This window comes from Leptonychotes weddellii, chromosome 1 (genome assembly GCF_054177405.1).
Source record: "Leptonychotes weddellii isolate Sample4059 chromosome 1, ASM5417740v2, whole genome shotgun sequence".
In the NCBI taxonomy this organism is placed as follows: Eukaryota; Metazoa; Chordata; class Mammalia; order Carnivora; family Phocidae; genus Leptonychotes; species Leptonychotes weddellii.
Genome location: NC_138369.1, coordinates 131,639,103 through 131,661,441, shown reverse-complemented (window position 1 = coordinate 131,661,441; position 22,339 = coordinate 131,639,103). Strand labels below are relative to the sequence as shown.

The window sequence follows — 22,339 nt, the reverse complement described above, 5'->3', positions numbered from 1 at the left end:
ATAAGTGATTCCTCATCTCTTAACACTGCATTTCAAATTTCTGTAAAAATTGAGGTGCTCTTTGCAGAATACCACTGAGAACCAAAATAAAGTAGCTTAAGTATGTAGTTATATGCTAAATCAGATGGTACCTCACAGTGGATTCTAGTTGAATAGGTAGAGGAAGACCATAGCGTTTGAGAAAAAACTTAGAATAACATTTTAAAATTAAAATTCCAGGGTGCCTGGGTGGCTCAGTTGGTTAACATCCAACTCTTGGTTTCGGCTCAGGTCATGATCTCACGGATTGTGGGATTGAGCCCCACAGCAGGCTCTGTGCTCAGCAGGGAGTCTGCTTGAGATTCTCTCCCTCTGCCCTTCCTCCTACTCCTGCGTGCACACTCTTACTCTCTCTCTCAAATAAATCTTTAAAAAAAATATTTTAAAAAATAGGAAAAGTCAAGAAAATTCCTTTAATATCCCCCCCACACACACACTCCCAGTGTGTTGGGAAAATGATGAACTTTATCAGATTGTAGCAGCTAAATACTTGAGTTTAGCTAATGGAGCCCATTTTGTGGCACTTAGGCTGGCACAATGCCTTGCACATACGATTCTAACTGCTAAATGCGGGATGGTTGTTTTGGGGGTATGGCAATGTTCAGAGTGCCATGGAGTTAAGTCTTAATTTTCTCCAAAATACTTCAGTTTGGCTTATTGATTAGTGAGTGGTTGGGGGATGCATAATCTAGTTTTGTGATTTCTTCTCATATTACAGTTGAATCCTTGAACAACATGGGTTTGAACCGCATGGGTCCATTTATAATTCTTTTCAGTAAATACAGTGTAGTACTATAAATGTATTTTCTCTTCCTTATGATTTTTTAAATAACACTTTATTTTCTCTAGCTTACTTTATTGTATGAATACAGTATGTAATATGCAAAATATGTGCTGACTGTGTTATTGGTAAGGCTTTCAGTCAACAGTAGGCTATTAGTAGTCAAGTTTTTGGTGGTCAAAAATTATGCTGATTTTTGACTGTGCAGGATATTGGCATCCCTAACCCCAGCATTGTTCAAGGGTCAGCTGTACATAGTGATGGTACAGTTCTTTCTGGGTAAAACTTTAAGGAATTTATCTGTTTCATAAGTTGAAGGATACTTTCCTAAAGTTGTCATAAATGTTTAATATATAAATCTATGTCAGAACTTAGGAAACAATGATGACTAAAGCAATAATTATGAACCATATGAAATTAAGTTGTGTCCTATGAGATCTTAAATTTTGAGATTGGTTTTGGGGGTTTGAAAATCATAGTGGTACATTTTGAGATCTCTTTAAACATTGAGGTACTGATCTTATGAAAATACAAACTGCTTTGGGAGGTCAGTCATACTCTATTGTGAATTTTAGTGCAAGAAGTAAAATTTCTTAGTTCTTCCACTGTCAATTCTTTTGAAGTCTGATGATATCTGTGAGCCTTATAGGTTCTCTCTTTACCTGAGTCCTTACTTTCTCCATATTAGTCCACAAACTGCTACCTCCAGCCAGGAATGCTATTTTAGGCTTACCTGCCTTTTGTTTTTAGTTTCTGGCGGTGCTTTTCTTTCACTCTTTGGTGCTATTTTCTGATTACAGGAATAACAACTTCAACAATGACCCAGTTATTAAGTACCTGCAGTTGCCAGGCACTTTTCTTATGATTCAGTTTTGCAACAGTTCTGTGAATAGTTAATATATAGAGCTTTTCCCCATTGTTGAGGGCAGAAACACAACTCACACTAGTTTAAGCAAAAAAAGGGTATTGTGAAGGATAGGAGGGCTTCTGAATTGGCTGGAGCCAGGGACTCAGATGTTGTTATCAGGAATCTTTCTCTCATTTCTCCACTTTCTCTCCTTTTGCAGATAGGTATTCTCCGTGTATGGAAAACACTGTACGGGCAGCTGCAGGCATACTTCATTTCAGCTGAGTACCCCTTTTCCTCCATGTTTCAAGGAAAGGACTTAATTAGCCTTGCTGTGTCATGGTACATCTCTAGAATAGCATTGTAGTCAGAGGGCCGAGGTACTCTTAGTTGGATCCTGGATCACGTGTCTACCCGGTGGGTGAGCAGCTTTACCAAAGTCATATAAAATAGGTAGTAGGGCTGGAGATAATTCCCCAAAGGCAAAGAGAAATGGGATGTTGGGCAGATAGCCATTATGGTACTACTGCCCCCCCCCCACCCCGCCTTTTTCTTTTTTTGCAGATGAGGAAACTAAGACTTAGGGATGTAAAGAAACTTGTTCATAGTCACAAAGCTAGTAAGTGGTATATCTGTACCATAGTCTTTTGGCTTTGGCATTCACATTATTCTCTGGTAAAAGAAAGAGTTGCCTCCCTTTACCTTTAGCCTCTCTCTTTACAGGGTGTGTGTGTAATTCTCCTAGTTCTTTTTACTTTTTATGGAGAGAAAAATTAACCAGGGAAGAGAATTAAGTGAAAGTTATCCCCCTCTCCTTTTTTTGGTTGAGAAATAATGAGGACTAGAGTATGGGTGAGGAGACAGCATTATCTTGTTGGAGACTAGTTGTTTGGTGGAGAGGGGGCATGGCAGGGACACGCAACCCTCCACTAGCTACCAAACCACTTGGGGGAAGAAGATAACCTATGTATCCTGCTTTACTGTTTTGTCTCATTACAGCATCATATTACTTTTCTACTGCTTACTGTAAAATCTACAGCTGTTCAGCACCACATATGTTAAATAGGCTGTTATGAACTTGTTTAGGAACCTCATTACTCATACTGTGGAAAAATGAGTTCTAGGGGCAATAAAGTTTGGGGATGCCACATAGAGTTAAATGAGGGATTATCTATGATTGATTATCTAAGAAAGTCAAGATCTTCGTTCTCTGTGGTGTGAGGTGTTAGGGTTAGTGGGAAAGGGTGAATCAGGATATAGATTAACTGCAGAAAAGGAAATTAAGGATGTCATTGGCAAAGGTTGCTTGCTCTGCTCTGTGTTTTATCCAAGGCTCAATGGTATAATCACCTTTGCCCACTTAAAATTCTCTGATTCTCCTTGTGCTTACTGTTGTAAGTTGCTATCACCTGGCATATTGCATATTAATAAATATGTTCTTATATAGTGAGGTTAAAATTAGTGACTAAAATGGGTCTTTTATTCATGGGATAATGTATTCATAATTTAGCTTTTCACCAGTGGAGGATAATTGAAAGTTGGCCACATAAGAGAGGAATAAGTGAGAAAATATGAAGTTCCTAGGAGAATGTTGTGCATGGTGGACACTCAGTGTTCTCTTTCTGGTTCTTGCCTCACTACTGTCCCAGTGATGGCAAAGTCTTGTCTTCACTTTATTTTCTATTAGACATACTTGGTGATAATAAAATCCATAAGATAAACTCACTTTCGTAATGTCGGGTTTATTTATTTTTAAAAGATTTTATTTATTTATTTGAGAGAGCATGTGAGAGAGCACAGAGTACAAGCTGGTGGGTGGGGAGCAGAGGGAAAGGGTGAAGCAGACTTCTGCTGAGCAGGGAGCCCGACTTGGGGCTTCATCCCAGGACCCTGAGATCATGAGCTGAAGGCAGACATTTAACCGACTAAGCCACCCAGACATCCCTGTCAAGTTTATTTTTATATTTAAAAGTTTAAATGCTTTATTTTGGAGAATAGAATTCAGTGTGGAAGCTCTGTTTCAAAAAAATATTTTTCCTGGGGCACCTGGCTGGCTCAGTCGGTGGAGCATGTGACTCTTGATCTCAGGGCTGTGAGTTCAATCCCCATGTTGGGTGTAGAGATTACTTTTAAAAATATATATATACATATGTATAATTTTTAAAAAATAATATTTTTATTTTACTTAACAATTTTAACAGATTAGAGAAGGCCTGTCCTACTGGAGAACTTTTCTTCACCCATGAAAGCTAACTGGGCAAATGAGGCTACAGAGGATAGACAGATTTTCTATGTGTAATGGTTCAATTGTAGAATGTACCATTATAGGCAATGTAAATGTTAATTATTACTGTCTCGATTTATTAATAGTTTGCTGTATACGTTGTCATTTAGCATGCTACAAAAATGCAGTGTTGTTTCTTGTTTTGTATATTGTTTTAAGTGCATTCCCAGCACTGTATTGCAGGTGCCCAGCAGGCAGAGATTTTGTTTTTGAAACTAGAGCCTATAGAGTAGAATGTGATACATATGCTAGGTGCTTTGTTATTTGCTGTGGGGAAGATCACTGCTTTCACTAATTATTTAGTTTGGTACAGCAGGCCACAATTGTCCTAATAATGTCAGTGTTTAATTGGTGATGTGCAAAATTTCTTTGACAGTTCATAAATAAAATCACATACCAGAAAATGCTTAATGTTTAAAAACCACTTATTTTATTGGATCTTAGAAATCACTTGAGGTTTGGCCTGCTTGGATACATGATAGAATTAGCTTTTTTTTTTTTTTTTTTTAAATGATTTTTTTTTTTGAAGATTTTATTTATTTATTTGAGAGAGAGAGAGAGTGAGAGAGAGCATGAGAGGGAGGAGGATCAGAGGGAGAAGCAGACTCCCTGCTGAGCAGTGAGCCCGATGCGGGACTCGATCCCGGGACTCCAGGATCATGACCTGAGCCGAAGGCAGTCGCTTAACCAACTGAGCCACCCAGGCGCCCCGAATTAGCTTTTTAAAGAAGTGATTGAAAGGGGTAAATATCCCTTATCTGGAGGTTGAACTTCTGTCAGTCTTATCTGTTGAAGACATATTTCGTCCTGGAACGCCCTGAAGAAGTTCATGGTGTGTCTGCTGGGGGAGGAACCAAAGATGTAATGCAGTTGGATAAATTCCTTCGCCAGAAGAAAGACAGTAGCCATAAAGACCAAACCCCATCTGTACCAAAGCCAAGAAGTAGAAGGGAAGTAAAAAGGAGTAGAAGTAGGAAGAAAACAATGGCAATTTAAAAATTGTGCTCAAGGTGGAGAAGAGATGTGTGAGGATTAGTAATGTCCATGATAAAAGGACAGTAGACCTATCTAACATATACATATAACCATCTGTAGGTGAGTAATTCTACATGATCTGAGAACATCTCTGCCTTTAAAGTAGGGGGATGTTGAAAACTCACGGACCTGAACCCTAAAGCCTTCTGGAAGAGGAGGTAAAGTTGTATTCTGTTCTGTTAAATTTAGTCAAGTATTTATTGAGCTGCTTCTTTATGTAGATACTTTGTGTAGATACTGCTGGGCTGTACAATTATGTGTACACAATATACTCAAATTAGTATATAAATAAGTGAATGAATGATGTCATCTTTGTACTCATTTATTCACTAATTTATTGAGCACTTATTGTATACTAGACACCAAATATTCTAGTTGGTAAGAATACAGTGGTGAGCCCTCTAGAAATTATCTCCACTCCTATGGAGTATAGATGTTAGTGAAAGACATCACAACAAATAAACATATAAATACATAATTACAAATTGGGTTAATTACATGAAGAAAAATAACAGCTCCTATGATATAACAACCATAGGGGTGGGATCAATTTTTATATTATTTCTTTTGAGATTTATTTATTTATTTTAGAGAGAGTGCGTGAGCTAGTGGGGGGAGGGGCAGAGAGAGAGGGGTTGAATCTCAAGCAGACTCCCCACTGATCATGGAGCCTGATGCGGGGCTCGATTCCACAACCCATGAGATCATGACCTGAGCCAAAATCATGAGTCTGATGCCCAATGGACTGAGCCACCCAGGTGCCGGGGGTGGGATCAATTTAGATTGTATGCTCTGGGAGGAACTTTAAGTCCAAGAAGGATGAATAGGATTAGCCAGGTAAGAATTGGAGCATGGTAGAGATAGGGTTGGGTTGGAGCATTGCAAGTGAGGAAGACAGAATTCGTTTGTCAGATTGGGAGTTGGAGGACTGGGAGTAGGTTGGTATCTTTTGGATCTGAAATAACACTAGTGTGGCTAAAATGCAGAGAGGGAGGAGTAGAGTTGCACAAGAAGTAGAGAAGTTGGCAGGGCTTCTTGAATATCCTGATTCAAGTTCCCAAATTCTCAAGTTTCATTAACTCTTAATTAGAAGAAAAAATAGAGATTGATTTGTGACTTGAAAAAGTGTGGGGGAAAAGTTGATGAATTAGCACATAATTGGTTTATCTATAACATAGGGAAGTTGGGTGTTGTGTTGGGAAAGAATGTGGGCTTTGGAGTTAGAACTAAGTTTGACCCTGCTCTGCTGCTTAGTGGTGGTTGTGGCCCTGGTAAGCTCCTAAACATCCCTGAGCTTCTGTTTCATTATCTGTAAAATGGAGATAGTGGTACCCTTTTACTGTGAGAATGAAATTAAATAAAATACATACATAAAGCCCTTAGCAGAGGACCTGGTTCAGACTGAATGGTCAGTAAACTGTACCTGCTGCTGTTCCTCCTCCTCCTTCTCAAGGCAGAAGGACAACAGCCAGATTGTCTATAAAATGTGAGCTAAATGAACCTAATGGACAGGCTAATGCATGCACAGACTGGCATGCTTGTAGTGACTTTAGACTGTTTCATATGAGGAGTTCTCAGTGAAAGGGTGGGAGTCTTTGAGTTTGTCCCCATGAGAGTTGAAAGCCAGAAGTCTTTTGATGATGGAAGGCTTGTATGTACTGTTGGAAAACTGGCTTTGCATTTCAAAGAAAGACAATAGCATAAGCCTAAATTCATTATGAAAAGCCATAATAGAGTACTTTATGGCCTTTTCAGAGAATATCACATAATTATAGTAAAGTAAAGGCTTTGAAAGAAAGATTCTCTGAAAATGCTGACATATAATCTTAAAAACACAGGCTTCCCTTTATTTCATAAATAATTCTGTAGTTAACTAAGTGCGAGCAAGAGAAACTGTTTGGGATAAACTGTTGTGTATGTGTCTGTGGTTCACTTTATTATTAATATGGAAATACAGCCAAATTCTACCGTAACACAAAATATTGAAGTCCAAAAGCTTCAGTTATATTTTTGGAGGATAATGAAACAACTCCTAGGTAGTTATTTGGGTGTTCTGAGTATGTGGAAAGCAATCACCAATTGTGTTTTATCCCAACTCAGGTTACTGGGGAGTATATTTGAATGCTAATGACATGTCAAAGAATTTTTAAAATGATAGTGAAGATTTTTTGGAAAGAGAAAATTGGGAAGAACATTCGTTGCCTTTGATTTAGTTATTCATAGAAAAATGCAGTATGTATCACTAAACTTTTTTGACTATGATTCATAAGAAGAGATACATTTTATTTATTTATTTTTAAAGATTTTATTTATTTGTCAGAGAGCGTGCACAAGTAGGGGGAGCTGCAGGCAGAGGAGAACCAGGCTCCCTATAAGCAAGGAGCCCGACACAGGACTCGATCCCAGGACCCCAACGCAGCCACCCAGGCATCCCAAGAGATACATTTTAGTTTGTGAACATTACCTATATACAAATAGGAAACTAAAAAGTTTTATGAAACAATATACATTTCCTGTATTTTCTATTATGTTCTATTTCAGTTTTTAAGAAAATGCTTTATGTAGTTTACACTAATTTTATGACCTAATAGGTCACAAGTTGCAGTTTGAAAAACACTGCATCAAATGACTGTATTAATTGAACTTCAGAAAGGAATTCCAGGTTATTCCAGAAGGTATAAAACCAGCACAATTTTCCTAGTAGTATATTCCACACCATTAATAATAGGTGATTAACAGGTGCCAATCCCATATCATCTGGCTGCATTGGATGGTCTTTTAAGAAAGAAATAGAGAAAGAGAGAGAAAAAAATGAGGGAGGGAGGGATGCATGAACTCTCAATGATACGTAAGAATTTAATAATACGAGTTGGGGTGCCTGGCTGGCTTGGTCAGTGGAGTATACGTATGGCTTAATTTTTGGGTTGTAGGTTCAAGTTCCACATTGGGTGTGGAGATTACTTAAAAAAAATCTTAAAAAAAAATAACAACATGAGTTGCTTGAGGGACAGAGAATTGGGTATCTTTAGGTGGAGGTAGTGAAAAGACACTTTACTGTATTTCATTTTTCATTGTTTTAAAATTTGAACCATGTGAATATATTCTATATATTAAATTTAAAATAATAAATTCTGCTTCTACATTATTAGAGAAGAAAGAGGGGAGGGGGCCTCCAGTTTGGATCTGGGTTTGTTCAGTAAGGATTGCTGCAATAGATTAGCAGTGTCTTTCACAGGAGTGGGAGATAATAACCTTTATGCTCTGTTTGTTGCCCCTGATCTAGAGGAGCTACACTGACAGTTCTATAAAAGAATGTTTAGAAGATTGACTAAGAAGGGTTAATTTGTGTCCCATTCTCTGCTTCTTGTAGGGGGTTATACACTTCAGAAATTTTTTTTTCAAGAGAACATGGCTAATTTGAACATTTCAGTACTTAAAAGAAGTTTAAAAAATTTTTTAACTTATTTAGAAATAATTTCAAACTTAGCAAAAAATTGTATAAATAAGAAAGATATACATAATACCTATTCCCAGATTCACCTTTTGTTAACATTTTACCCCATTTAGTTTATCATTTTAATCTGCCTACCTGTCTATCTGATTTATTTTTGTCTGAATCATTTGAGAGAAACTTAAAATACCATGCCCCTTTATTCCTCACTACTTCGAAGTGTATTTTCTAGGATTAAGGATATTCTCTTAACTATGGTACAGTTATCAGCTCTAGTAATATTGATATCCTACTTTACCGCCTGTTTTCCATTTTTGTCAGTTGACCCAGGGATGTCCTTTATAGCATTTTCCCCCTCTGTGGCACAGGATCCAGACTAGGGTTAGGTATTGGCATTTAGTTGTGTCTCTTTAGCTTCCTTTGATCAGAAACATTTACACAGCCTTTATTTTTTCTTTACAACATTGAGATTTTTAAAGAATATAGCCCTTCCCCTTTTTAAAATAGAATGTTGATCATTTCGATGTTCTTTCATGATTAGATTCAGATTATGCATTCTTGGCTAGAATACTTTATAGCTGATATGTCTTTCTGAGGATATCACAACTGAAGGCACAGGAAGTCCATCTACCCCTCATTAGTAATGTTAGAGTGCTCAGTCAAGATGTTTTCTAGTTTCTGCTGTATAATAAATATTTTCCCCTTGCAACAAATAAGACATTTTAAAACTATGCAAAATTTCCTGCTTCTCATCAAAAGTTCCACCTGGATTCACCATTCATTGATTGTCCTTGCTTGATTCAGTCTTTACTACGTTGGTGGCAAAATGCTGATTTTTCCAGTTCTAGGACTACCTATACATTTACCAGTTGGTACTCAGCATTCTGCTGTAAGCAAGAGTTCTCCTTTCTACCCCACTTATTTTATTTGTTGTTGTTATAAACTCCTAAATTACTCTTATTTCACCAGTGGTTCATAATTCATTATTATGTGAAGTAGAGGATTTGATTCTGGAATCAGTGGATGACATCAGGAGGTCAGTGACCAACCTGAAATTGTGTGCCAGGTTTCGTGTTTGGACAGTTTTCTGAGGAGAGTGTCCATAACTTTAATCAGAATCTCTAAAGAGTTCTTGATTCAAACAAGATTAAGTTCCACTAGGTTGAATAGTTAAGTGTTAAGCTATCTGTAACCCTTACATATTTGTATATTCTTTTCCCTGCTTTCTACCCCAAGTGATAAATAACTGAAGTGTTAGAATTATAGTATGTGTCCTTCTGTAGGTACATTCCATTTTTTTGTCTACTGTTTTTAACTGCAACTGAAAGTAGTATTATATTTTGGTTTCTTTAATTTTTTTTTGCTGGAATATATAATAAATGTTAATATCTTCATTGCCACTGTAGCAGCAGTTTATGGTGTATAGAACCAGTCTTTTGAAGCAACGAATTACCTTGATTTAATTTGAAATTTTAAAACCAATGTTTTTTACACTGTAGTTTTATTAGTTCTCTGGGAGTGAGCTACATGATGTTGTGCACTGAAAATTACCCGAATGTTCTGGCCTTCTCTTTCCTGGATGAGCTTCAGAAGGAGTTCATTACTACTTATAACATGATGAAGACAAATACTGCTGTCAGACCATACTGTTTCATTGAATTTGGTAAGGGCCTGATTTTTTTTTCTTTTTCATTATCCTGTCTCCATCCAATCATAAGCGATTTTTCATGTAATACTGGGGACCAGGGGAAGAACTCAGAAAATTCTGCTACCTTGCTTTTGATAGAATAATTTGACAGATGGTCTATAAATTATGGCAACTTCTTCATTTAGGTGCCTATTTGAAAAAAAATGTGTTTGGGCTGCGGAGGGGATCATGATTATTGGCACAAAGAGTTAATCCCAGAGGACAGTTTCTCAATGAGAAATTTATAAGCCAGAGATTCAGAGTTCTGTGTTTATGTGATAATCTTTTATAGTCTGCTTAATGTAGAATGGAGGTTGGCAAACATTTGCTGGAAAGTACCAGATAGTACATATTTTAAGCTTTAAGGACCATATGGTCGCTGTCACAACTACTCAGCCCTGCCATTGTGGCTTGAAAGCAGCCATAGGCAATACATAAATGAATGAGTATAGTTATATTCCAATAAAAGTTTATTTCCATAAGCAGTCAGCAGGCTCAGTTTGGCCTCTGGGCATTAGTTTGCTTGACTTCTGGTGTAGGAGGAGAAAAAAGTAAAACCAAGTTGTAAGTAATGAAAGTAAAATTGGAAGATATTTAGAAAATGTCTTTTATTGATTTCATTAAATTTGTTGTTTAAAACATACATTCTAATGGTGTAAGCAATAAATAAAACAGGTTTATAAGAACATGCAATTTGCAGTATATGTTCTTATGTAATTACAATTGGTAAATACTGACAGACTTAATATTTTATGAGAGATGAATCCCTATAAAAATTAAGACTGGTTTAAAAATAAAGCAAGCTGTTTTTGTTTTTTCTAAAAATTTAAAGTAATTCCTTGAAGAGAATATAATAGTAGAAATTGTCTCACAATCATGTAGTGTTAAATCCTTATTTTATTTATAATTATTTCTAGAATATAATTTCTAGAATGAAACACTGATGACTCCATGATGTATTAACTATTAAACACAAATAATATTTGAATATTCAATGACAAATTGAATAGTTTTGGACAACAAATTAAACTGTTGATCTGCAGAATTCCATAAATGTCACACTCTCAAATTATTTAATTAACAAATGACTGCAAGGAAATTTATTTTTTATTTTACATAGATAACTTCATTCAGAGAACCAAGCAGCGATATAATAATCCCAGGTCTCTTTCAACAAAGATAAATCTGTCTGACATGCAGATGGAAATCAAGCTGAGGCCCCCTTATCAAATTTCCATGTGTGAACTGGGGTCGGCCAATGGAGTCACATCTGCATTTTCTGTTGACTATAAAGGTGCTGGTAAGATTTCTTCTGGTGAGTTATGGATCTCAATTATTTCATTAAAAAAAACTTTTGTAAGAACTGAGTAATTCTTGTAAATTAATTACTTTAATATTTTAAAGCAAGTACATGAGAGAATACAGAATTTTAAAGTAATTCTTGCAATGGTTTATAGAGTAATCTACTAGATATGTGACTAATCAGGAAAATACTTTTAAATAGCAGTCTCAGAGAAACTCTTTGCTAGGGAAGCATTTAAGAATTTTTCTTAATTGTTTCTTAAATATTTCTTCATAATTTGTTTTCAAGAAGTGAATAATAGTTTATTTGTAATATATATTTATGTACATGTAAAGTGCTTTGCATTATGTCAGAATGTTACATTCAAGGCCAGGTTTCTTGATTATCACAGAAAATGGAATTATCTACCCAAACCTATCCTACCATACAAGAAATACCATACTCAATAATTGTGACAGATAAAAATCTTCTGCTTAAAAATGGGAACCTCATTAGTGTCTAAGGTAGCATATGCCATTGTTGAATTGCTTGTTTAAAGAATTCCGTGTAGTACCAATTTGTTTGTCTAAGTTCTGCGACTTTTTCTCTGCTCTTCAGCTATGCCAGAATATCACTTCAGAACTTTGAAATCAGTAACTCTGTGTCCTTTCTATCCTATTACTCTGATTGACTTCAGATATAATCAGTTTCCTTAGCCTTTTGTTCTGTGACATTTTGAAACCCTCCCCATCCTGGAAGCTGCTTCTGTATGTGCTTTAGTTTGTTAGTATTCTTCAAATGAGGCAATCAGGACTGAACACAACATTTCTTGGGTTGATTATTTCAAATTATGGGAGAAAAGGGGATGCAATTTTTAGTAAAATAATCCAGTCAATCAGGAAACAAACACGGAAACAGGCAAATACCAGTAACAAGCCCCAGGAGAGAGGAAGCGGATCAGTACTCATAGTTGTTATGTTTTCTAAAATGTCCAGTCTCCAACAAAAAAATACAAGATATGCAGAGGAAGAGGAAAGTGTATATTTTTTTGTTGGAGGCAGTTTCTATTGCCTGCTTTTTCCCTTTGAGAGTGATCAGATGTCAGATTTTTTTAAAAAGATTTTATTTATTTATTTAACAGATGCAGCGAGAGAGGGAACACAAGCAGGGGGAGTGGGGGTGAGAGAGAAACAGGCTTCTCGTGGAGCAGGGAGCCCAATGCAGGGCTTGATCCCAGGACCCTGGAATCATGACCTGAGCTGGAGGCAGACGCTTAAGGACTGAGCCACCCACATGCCCCCAGATGTCAGATTTAACAAAGACTTTGAAGTAGTCATTATAACTCTGTTCAGAGAACTAAAGGAAACCATGATTAAAGAAGTAAAGGAAATATCACAATGATGTTGTATCAAATAGACAATATCAATAAAGAAATAGAATCCTATATCCAGCAAAGCTGTTTTTCAAAACTAAGGTGAAATAAAGACATTTACAGAGAAGCAGAAGCTGAGAGAATTGTTGCTGGCAGACTCCTCTTGCAAGAAATACTAAAGGAAGTTCTTTAGGCTGAAAAGTGATCTAGACAGTAATTTGAATCCACACCAAAAAAATCAAAGAGCAACAGGAAAGGTAATTATAAGACAGTCATTTTTCTTCTTCTCTCTTTTGTAAAAAGCAAGTGTATAAAACTAATGTATTGTTGGGCCTATAACATATAGAAATGTAATATATATTTTTCATAAGAACACAAAGGAGCTGGATGGGAGCAAAACTACACTGGGCTAAAGAAATGACTCCAGATAGCAATTTGAATCCACAAGAACAAATGAAGAAAGCCAGAAGTGATAAGAATTCATATTAATAAAACTTAAAAAAATATAATTGCTATCCTCTTAGCTACTCTAAAAGACATAAAATTATGTAAAGTAATAATTGTAACAATGTATTTTGGGGTTTGCAATGTTTATAAATGTAATTTGTATACAACAACACCACAAAAAGGAAAGAAAAGGAGTAGAGCTCTATAGGAGTAATGTTTCTATGGCTAATTGGAATTAAGTTAGTATAAATACAAAGCTATTTCTGTTAAGATGTGTATGGTAAGTCCTAGAATAGCCACTAAGCAAATCACTCAAAAAATAGTGAAAATCATTAAAGAAATTAAAGTGCTGCAGTATAAAACATTCACTTAATGCAATGATAGAGTCAAGGAGAAATAGAGCAAAAAAGGGCATGAGACATATAGAAATAGTAAAATGGTGTATGTAAATCTGCTATGTCAATAATTAATGAGATTGGATTTTAAAATGTGAGTGGATGAAACATTCCAGTCAAAGTTGGAGATTATAAAAGTGGATTAAAAAAAAAGGTAGAAAAAGATTCAAAGTAAAAGGAATAAAAAAAAAAATACAATGCAAATAGCAACCAAAAGAGAGGTGGAGTGGCTTTTTGATATTAGACAAAATGGGTTTTAGGACAAAAATTGCTACTGAAGATAAGGACATTTTATAGTGATAAAAAGTCCATCGATTTAATGTGTAGCAATTTTAAACATAGGTGCATTTAACAACAGAGCTCCCAAATACATGAAGCAAAGCCTGCCAGAAATGAAGGGAGACATAGGCCAACAGTAATGGTTGAAGACTTAATACTCAACTTTCAACAATGGATAGAACTAGGCAGAAGATAAACAAGGAAACAGAAGATTTGAACAACGCCATAAACCAGCTAGATCTAACGACTACAGAACACTTAATATTACAAAATATATTCTTAAGCGTACATGGTACATTCTCCCCCAGGATAGACTTTATGCTAAGCCATTATAAAACAAAAACTTTGTAAACTTAACAGGCTAAGAATAATACGAAGTATATTCTGTAACCACAGTGGAATGAAATTAGAAATTAATAACAAAAGAATTTGGGAAACTCATAAATATATGGAAATTAAACAGTACATCTAAATAATAAATGGGTCAAAGAAGTATTCAAAAGGGGAATTTATACTTGGAGACGAATGAAGATGAAAACATGATATAACAAAATCTGAGATGCAGCTAAAGTTGTACTTAGAGGAAATTTTATTGCTATAAATACCTATATTTTTTAAAAAGGAAGATCTCAAATGAATACTTTAACCATCTGCCTAAAGATACTAGAAAAAAAAAGCAAATTAAACCTAAAATAAAGAGGAGGAAGGAAATAATTAAGATTAGGGCAGAAATGAAAATGAAATAGAAAATAGAAGAATAGAGAAAAAGCAATAAAACCAAAAACTAGTTCTTTGAAAAGATAAACAAAATTAACAAACCTTTAGCTAGATTGACAAAAAAAGAAATTACTAGACTCAGAAATGAAAGGACATTTCTATTGATCTTACAAAATAAAGGATTTTAAAGGAACACTGTGAACAGTTTTATGTCAATGAATTAGACAACTTTGAATGAAATGGGCATATTCTTAGAAATACACAAAATTTTAAAAACTAAAAATGGATCAAAGACCTAAATTTAACCACTAAAACTATACAACTCTTAGAAGAAAACATAGATGTAAATCTTTGTGACTTTGTATTAGACAGTGTTTTTTTAGATTTGACACCAAAAGCACAGTGAAAAAAAAAAAAGGTGGGCTTGATTGACGTTCAAAAAAAATTTTTTTTTTAAATAGGCTTTACGGTCAGTGTGGAGCCCAATGCAGGGCTTGAACTCACAACCCTGAGATCAAGAACTGAGTTGAGATCAAGAGTCAGACAGAGTCATACACTTAACACTTAACTGACTGAGCCACCCAGACATCCCCAAAGTTAAAAATTTTGTTCTTCAACAGACACTGTCAAAAAATTGAAGATAATCCACAGACAAATCATGTATTTCCTAAGGGATTTGTGTCCAGAATATATAACACAACAATAACAATAAAAAGATAATAATCCAATTTTAAAATGAGAAAAGGATTTGAATAACTACTTCTACAAAGAAAATGTGCAACTGGCTAATTAACACATGAAAAGATGTTCCACATTATTAGTCATAGTGAAATGGAAAGCAAAATGATAAGGAGATTCCATTTCACACCCACTAGGATGGCTGTAGTTTTAAAAAATAGTAGCAAGTATTAGCAAGGATATGGAGAAATTGGAACCCTCCTATAATGCTGGTAGGGTTGCGAAATGGTGAGCTGCTTTGGAAAATACTTTGGAAGTTCCTCAGAAAGGTAAATGTAGAGTTACCATATGACCTCACAATTCAACTCGTAGGTACGTACCCCAGAGAGTTGAAAATGTAAGTGTGAATAAAAATGTGTACATGAATATTTATAGCACTGTTATTCATAGAAGCCAAAAAGTTGAAATAACCCAAACATCCATCATCTAATGAATAAACAAAATATGGTGTATGCATGCAACAGAATATTAAGGAGTAAAAAAGGAATGAAGTATTGATGCATGATACAACATGGATGAACCTTAAAAGCATTATGCTAAGTGAGAGAAGCCAGATACAAAAGGCCATATATTTATAGTTTCATTTATACAAAATGTCCAGAATAGGCAAATCCATAGAGACAGAAAGTAGCTTAATGGTTGACAGGAGCTGGAGGGGTACAGGGAAATAGGCAGTGACTACTAATGGTTTTGAGATTTCTTTTTGAGGTGATGAAAATTGTGGAATTAGATAATGATTGCACAATTCTGTGAATACTAAAAACTTCTGATTTAATATACTTTTATTTTTAGGGAGAGCGCATGTGCGCTTGTGAGTAGGGGCAGGGCAGAGAGAGAGAGAGAGAGAATCTTAAGCAGGCTCCAATGCTCAGTACAGAGCCCAGTGTGGGGCTTGATCTCATGACCCTGAGATCATGGCCTGAGCCGAAATCAAGAGTCGGATGCTTAACTGATTGCACCCCCCAGGTGCCCCTGAATTATATACTTCTAAAGGGCAAATTTTATTGTATTCAAATTATATTTCAATTTTTAAAATCAGTAATAAATGAGAGGGTTATTACTTTGAGACTTCTACTTCCAGTAGTGATGGAGTAGGCAGTTCAGACCAATAGTTCCACAAAATACATGTAGGAAGGCTGAATGGAACGTATACATTCTATAGAATATGTAGGTCTAAAAAAAAGAATATGTAGGTCTAATATGATACAGAATTTAATTTAAAATATAGTCTTACCGAAGTCTTTGGATATCCAACAAGATTACTAAGAATTACTGGGATACAGAAGAGGGTGGAGGCCTATGGAGATGAGCTTAATGTTCAGAGCTACTTTTTCTTTTTCTTTTGGGGCTTTTACCAATTCTGGAGGGAACAGCTGGCAGCCACTCAAGACTAGGGAGACAGGTATTAGAAAGCAGGGTCCACCAAGCTGATGGACCTCATGAACAACCCCCTAGCTTTGGGTTTGGATGTTAGCACTCTAGGAATATGGGTTGACAGGAATATGAAGTAGAAAGTCTTTTATGAGGACTGCAGCTTAGTTTTGAATCATATTGATCTCTAAAATTCCACAGTGCTATGCTCCAAAGATCTGGCAGAAGCAAACAAACATCTTTCCTAGAGGAAATTGTCACATAAGCTTCAAATTATATCTACAATAATATTTTGAAAATAGAATGTTTGGTAAACAGTGAAGTAACCAGGCATAAATCACCAGGCACTTGGATTACATGAACACAAACCATTACACACACACACATACACACACTCTCTCTCTCTCTCTCTCTCTCTCTCTTTCTCTTTCTCTCTTTCTCTCTTTCTCTCTTTCTCTCTCATAGGAGTCCTGGAAGCCAGAAGACCACTTAATGGTATCTTCTAAAGAATAAAAGAAAATAACTGCAAATGTGGAATTCTGTGCTTAACAAAAATATACTGAAAGAATGAAATGGCAAGAGTGGCTATCCTTGCAGTGTTCCTGATCTTAGCAGGGAAAGCATTCAGTCTTTCATAGTTAAATATGATGTTAACTTAGGGTTTATGTAAATGCTTTTTATCCAGTTGATAAAATTCCCTTATATTCCCAGTTTGATGAGTGGTTTGTATCATAAATGAAAGTTGGATTGTGTCAAATACTTTGTCTAAATTTATTTATTGAGATGATTGTATGATTTTTCTTTTTAAAGTCTTTCTGTGGTAAATTACATTGATTGCTTTTCAAATGTTAAACCAACCTTGCGTTTCTGTGATAAACCCCACTTGGTCATAATATCCTTTTTGTATATATATTGTGAGATTCAATTTGCTAAAATTTTATTTAGATATTTTATGTATGTTTTCATGTGGGATTTGGTTTATAGTTTTCCTTTTTTGTAATGTTTTTGTCTGGTTTTGCTATCAGGATAACATTGGCCTCAGAATAAATTGGGAGATATTCCATTTTCAATTTTTTCAGAAATGTTTCTGTAGAATTTTTATTTCTTCTTCTTTGTTCAGTACGGTGAAGCCTTTTGAGCCTCTGGTTTTCTTTGTGGAAAGGTTTTTAACTACACACCAATTTCTTTGACAGATGTTCAAGTTATCTGTTTCTTGAGTGAGTTTTAGTAGTTTGTTTTTTTGAAGGAATCTGTTCATCTCACCTAAGTTAATGCATTTTTTGGCATAAGTTAATAATCTCTTATCCCTTTAATATCTGTAGAGTTGTGATACAACCATTCTCATTTCTGATATTGGACATTTTTGTCTTTTGCATTTTTCTTATTTTTATTAGAGCTTAGCATTTTTATTGATTTTCTTAAAGAACCAGCTTTTGGTTCATTGACTTTTTATTGTTTTTGTTTTTTATTTCATTGATTTATGATCTGATCTTTATTACTTCCTGTCTTCTGCTAACTTAGGGTTTAATTTGCTCTTCTTTTTCTAGGTTCTTAAGGCAGAAGTTGAGGTTATTTAAAAAAAAAAAAGTGGAGGTTATTTTTTATTTGAGATCTTCTTTAATAGGCATTTAGTAGTATATATTTCCCTCTAAATATTGCTTTAGCTACATTCGTAAATTTTAATATATTGTATTTTCATTTTCATACTGTTTAAAATGCTTTTTGAGGCTCCTGGGTGGCTCAGTCATTAAACTTCTGCCGTCAGCTCAGGTCATGATCCCAGCGTCCTGGGATCGAGCCCCGCATCGGGCTCTCTGCTCTGTGGGAAGCCTGCTTCTCCCTCTCCCACTCCCCCTGCTTGTGTTCCCTCTCTCACTGTCCCTCTCTGTCAAATAAATAAATAAATCTAAAAAAAATAATAAAATGCTTTTTAATTTCCATTTTGGTTTCTTTTATGATCCATGAGTTACTTAGAAATGTGTTATATAGTTTTAAGTATTTAGAGATTTTTCCAGGTATCTTTCATTTCTTGATTTCTAACTTAACTCCATGTGGTCAGATACCAAATTTTGTATGATTCTAATTCATTTCAATTTATTGAGACTTGTTTTACTCTCCCAGAATATGTTCTGTCTTAGCCATTTTTCTGTGTTCTGTGTTGAAAAGAATGTGTATTCTATTATTGTAGGGTGGAGTTCTATAAATGTCATTTAGATCAAGTTGGTTGATATTGTTCAAATCTTTCATATCCTTTCTGATTTTCTGTCGACTCTCAATTATTGAGAAAGTGGTGTTGAACTCTCTGACTATATTTGTGAATTTATATCTTTCTCCTTTTAGGTTTGTCAGTTTTTATTTTATATATTTTAAAGCTTATTAAATATTTAGGATCGTTCTCTTGGTGCATAGATGCCTTTGTCACTTTGAAATGACCTTCCTTATCCCTAGTAATATTCTTAGTTCTGCAATCTACTTTATTAATATAGCCACTCTAACTTCTTTAAGTAGTATGGGAATGGTGTATCTTTTTCTGTCTTTTTTCTTTTAACCTTTCTGTGTCTATTTACAAAGGTTGCTTTTAGGTATTATTTAGTTGAGTCTGTTGGAAAAAAAAATCCAATTTGACATCTGCCTTTTTTTTTAGGTGTTTAGGCCACTTACCTTTAATGTGATTATTAATGTGGTTGGGGTTTTTTTGGGTTTTTTTTAAGATTTTATTTTTAAGTAATCCCTGCACCACTTATGGGGCTCAAACCCACAACCCCAAGATCAAGAGTTGCATGCTCCACTGACTAGCCAGATAGGTGCCCCAATATGGTTGGATTTAAACCTACCATCATGGTTGTTTTCTTTTTATCCCATCTGTTTTTAGTCACCTTTCTCTCTTTTTCTGCCTTCCTTTAAATTATTTTTTGATCCATTTTCTGTTCTTGGTTGACGTATTATACCTCTTCATTTCTTTTGTTTGTTTTTATGGGTGCTTTAGGGTTTATAGTATATACCTCATATTTCATGGTAGGGCCACTAGCTTCTGCTATGGCCAACAAGCAAGCCAGGAACTAGTTCTTGAAATGAAAACATTTTTCTTTTTGCGTAAGGGCCATGTCATTGCTTCAAAACCCAGGATCCTTTTTTATGATTCTTCTTTCCAAATTTGCTACAGATTCAAAACATTATCTCTATCTTCCACAGATATTTTGAACACCATTAGATCTGTGAGGTGTAAGGGCTGAGTGGCAAAGTAGTCTGTAATGCAGTCTCGATCTTTCTGTTGCTTTGGCCCTCTTCAGCCATTGTTATTCAGTAAACGTGTTGGAGCAGTATACCCAAGTCTCGTAATGTTGCTTTTGAAATCTAGAAAGGCATACTCAGCAGCATATCTTTTCTTAGTGGTATGGGTTGCAAGTTGCAACTTGATCTTTACATTCAATATGCTCTAGACCATTAACCACCAGAAACTCGACTGAGGTGGTAGGCTCCTATAATTTTGTTATTATTTTCCACACTCTGGCATACATGTATCATCCCAAGGTATCTACTGTCTGTTCTTCAGATCCTGTCAGCATGAGGTTATCAACAAAGTGGATCAGTATAATGTTCCATGGGGTGTTAAGAAGCTGAGTCCTTGTAGGCCAAGAGTCAGCAAACGTTTTCTGTAATTGGCAAGGTAGCAAATATTTTAGCTTTTATAGGCTAAATGGTCTCTGTTGCAACTACTTCACTTTGCTGGTATAGTATAAAACAGCCATAGACAATGTGTAAAAGAATAGGTAAAGCTGTGTTGCAGTAAAGCTCTATTTACAAAAACAGGTGGTGGGCTGGATTTAGCCTGTGGGTCATAGTTTGCCAACCCCTGCTATAGACTCATCTCTCGCTTAGAGTTGATATAACCTCGTGGCAATATAGTAAATGTACTGCTATCTCTCTCTCTCTCTTTTTGGAGGGGGGGAGATAGCTCAAGCAATGGGGGGAGAGGGAGGGAGAGAGAGAATCCCAAGCAGACTCCAGGCTCAGTGTGGAGCCTGACATGGGGCTCAGTCTCAAAACCCGGAGATCATGACCTGAGCCAAAATCAAGAGTCGGATGCTTAACTGACTGAGCCACCCAGGCACCCCTATGTACTGCTGTCTTTATCAGGTAAAAGTAAAATGCATCTGATTTTCTCTGTTTATTAGGGTAGAGAAGAAAGTGTTAGCAAATTAGTACCTACATGTCATGGAATTAATTGTTGTTCCATATGGAGACTGTATCTGGAAAAGCATGTGCAGTTGGAACCCACAGTAATCTGTTGTCATCCTCTAAGGCACTCTCATTTTGGAGCCTTAAACTGGAGAGTTAAATGGGTGTGTAGTAGGAATCACTATCTGTTCATATTTTAATAAGCTTTGGATGGTGACACTGATTTCTGCATTTACCTTAGGGATTAATATTTTGATGATGTTTGGGTGGGGGGAGCTCCATGGCTTCCATTGGCCTTTCCTTCTCTAACAGTTCTAATTCCATAGGTCTGGCAGTCAGTTTTGCTGCCAGAATATCTGTCCATTAATGTACACACTCAGGATCTAGAAAATTAATCTTTAATTTTTTAAAGATTAATTTTAATCTTTAGGGGTCCATCCAACTTGACATACCAAGAGACAAATTCTGTTAGAAAGTTCATGTAATGTTTGACTCCCCTAAGTCCCCACTCTGACCTGTAGTCTGCTGGATCACCAGACAGGAAACACTGGGAAAATGGGAAATCTGGCATTTGATAATTGTTTTAAGAAAGAGAGAGAAGTTTTAAGAAAAGTTTTTAAAGTAATTCACAATTAGAACTTATTTTAATATTAACAAAATTTTCTTTTAATCCAGACAAAGCCTGGGTAATACTTTCTGTAGTCTCTGAGTTTGTTTTCCTAAATAAAATTATTTACTCTATTTTGGAATCTGGTTAATAGTTATTTGACAGATATTATTTTTCAGGCCTTTTTCTCTGTTAGAGTATCTTACTTTTGGTTTATTGACTTTTTCTCTTTTTGACCTTTTGACCCCTCCCCCTCCAGTCTAGCATGAATTTTTTCTATAATTTTCTGAAGTCTACAGATGTTCTGCTATCCATCATAGGGTCAATATGTTAAGTTAAACACTATGTCCTACTTTTACCCTGTTTTATTTTTAAAACATTTTATCATGGAGAAATTTTAAATAGCTACAAAGTAAACAGAATAGTACAATGAACTTTTTTGTGTGTGTGTGAGGTTCATCTTTTTTTTTTTAATTTTTATTGTTATGTTAATCACCATACATTACATCATTAGTTTTTGATGTAGTGTTCCATGATTCATTGTTTGTGCACAACACCCAGTGCTCCATGCAGAATGTGCCCTCTTTAATACCCATCACCAGGCTAACCCATCCTCCCACCCCCTTCCCCTCTAGAACCCTCAGTTTGCTCTTCAGAGTCCATCGTCTCTCATGGTTCGTCTCCCCCTCCGATTTCCCCCCCCTTCATTCTTCCCCTCTTGCTTTTTTTTTTTTTTTCTTAACATATATTGCATTATTTGTTTCAGAGGTACGGATCTGTGATTCAACAGTCTTGCATAATTCCCAGCGCTCACCATAGCACATACCC

At 35.6% G+C, this 22,339-nt stretch overlaps 1 protein-coding gene across 3 annotated transcripts in view; it reads left to right on the top strand.

The window, feature by feature from the left end:
• Positions 1–22,339, top strand: part of SEC22A (SEC22 homolog A, vesicle trafficking protein) — a 65,957-nt gene that overhangs the window by 10,343 nt on the left and 33,275 nt on the right. For all 3 annotated transcript variants that reach the window (XM_081832772.1, XM_081832782.1, XM_081832788.1), the window contains exons 3-4: positions 9,937–10,100; positions 11,245–11,439. In XM_081832772.1, coding sequence (XP_081688898.1) covers positions 9,937–10,100; positions 11,245–11,439 — 359 coding nt within the window. The remainder of the gene's footprint in view (positions 1–9,936; positions 10,101–11,244; positions 11,440–22,339) is intronic.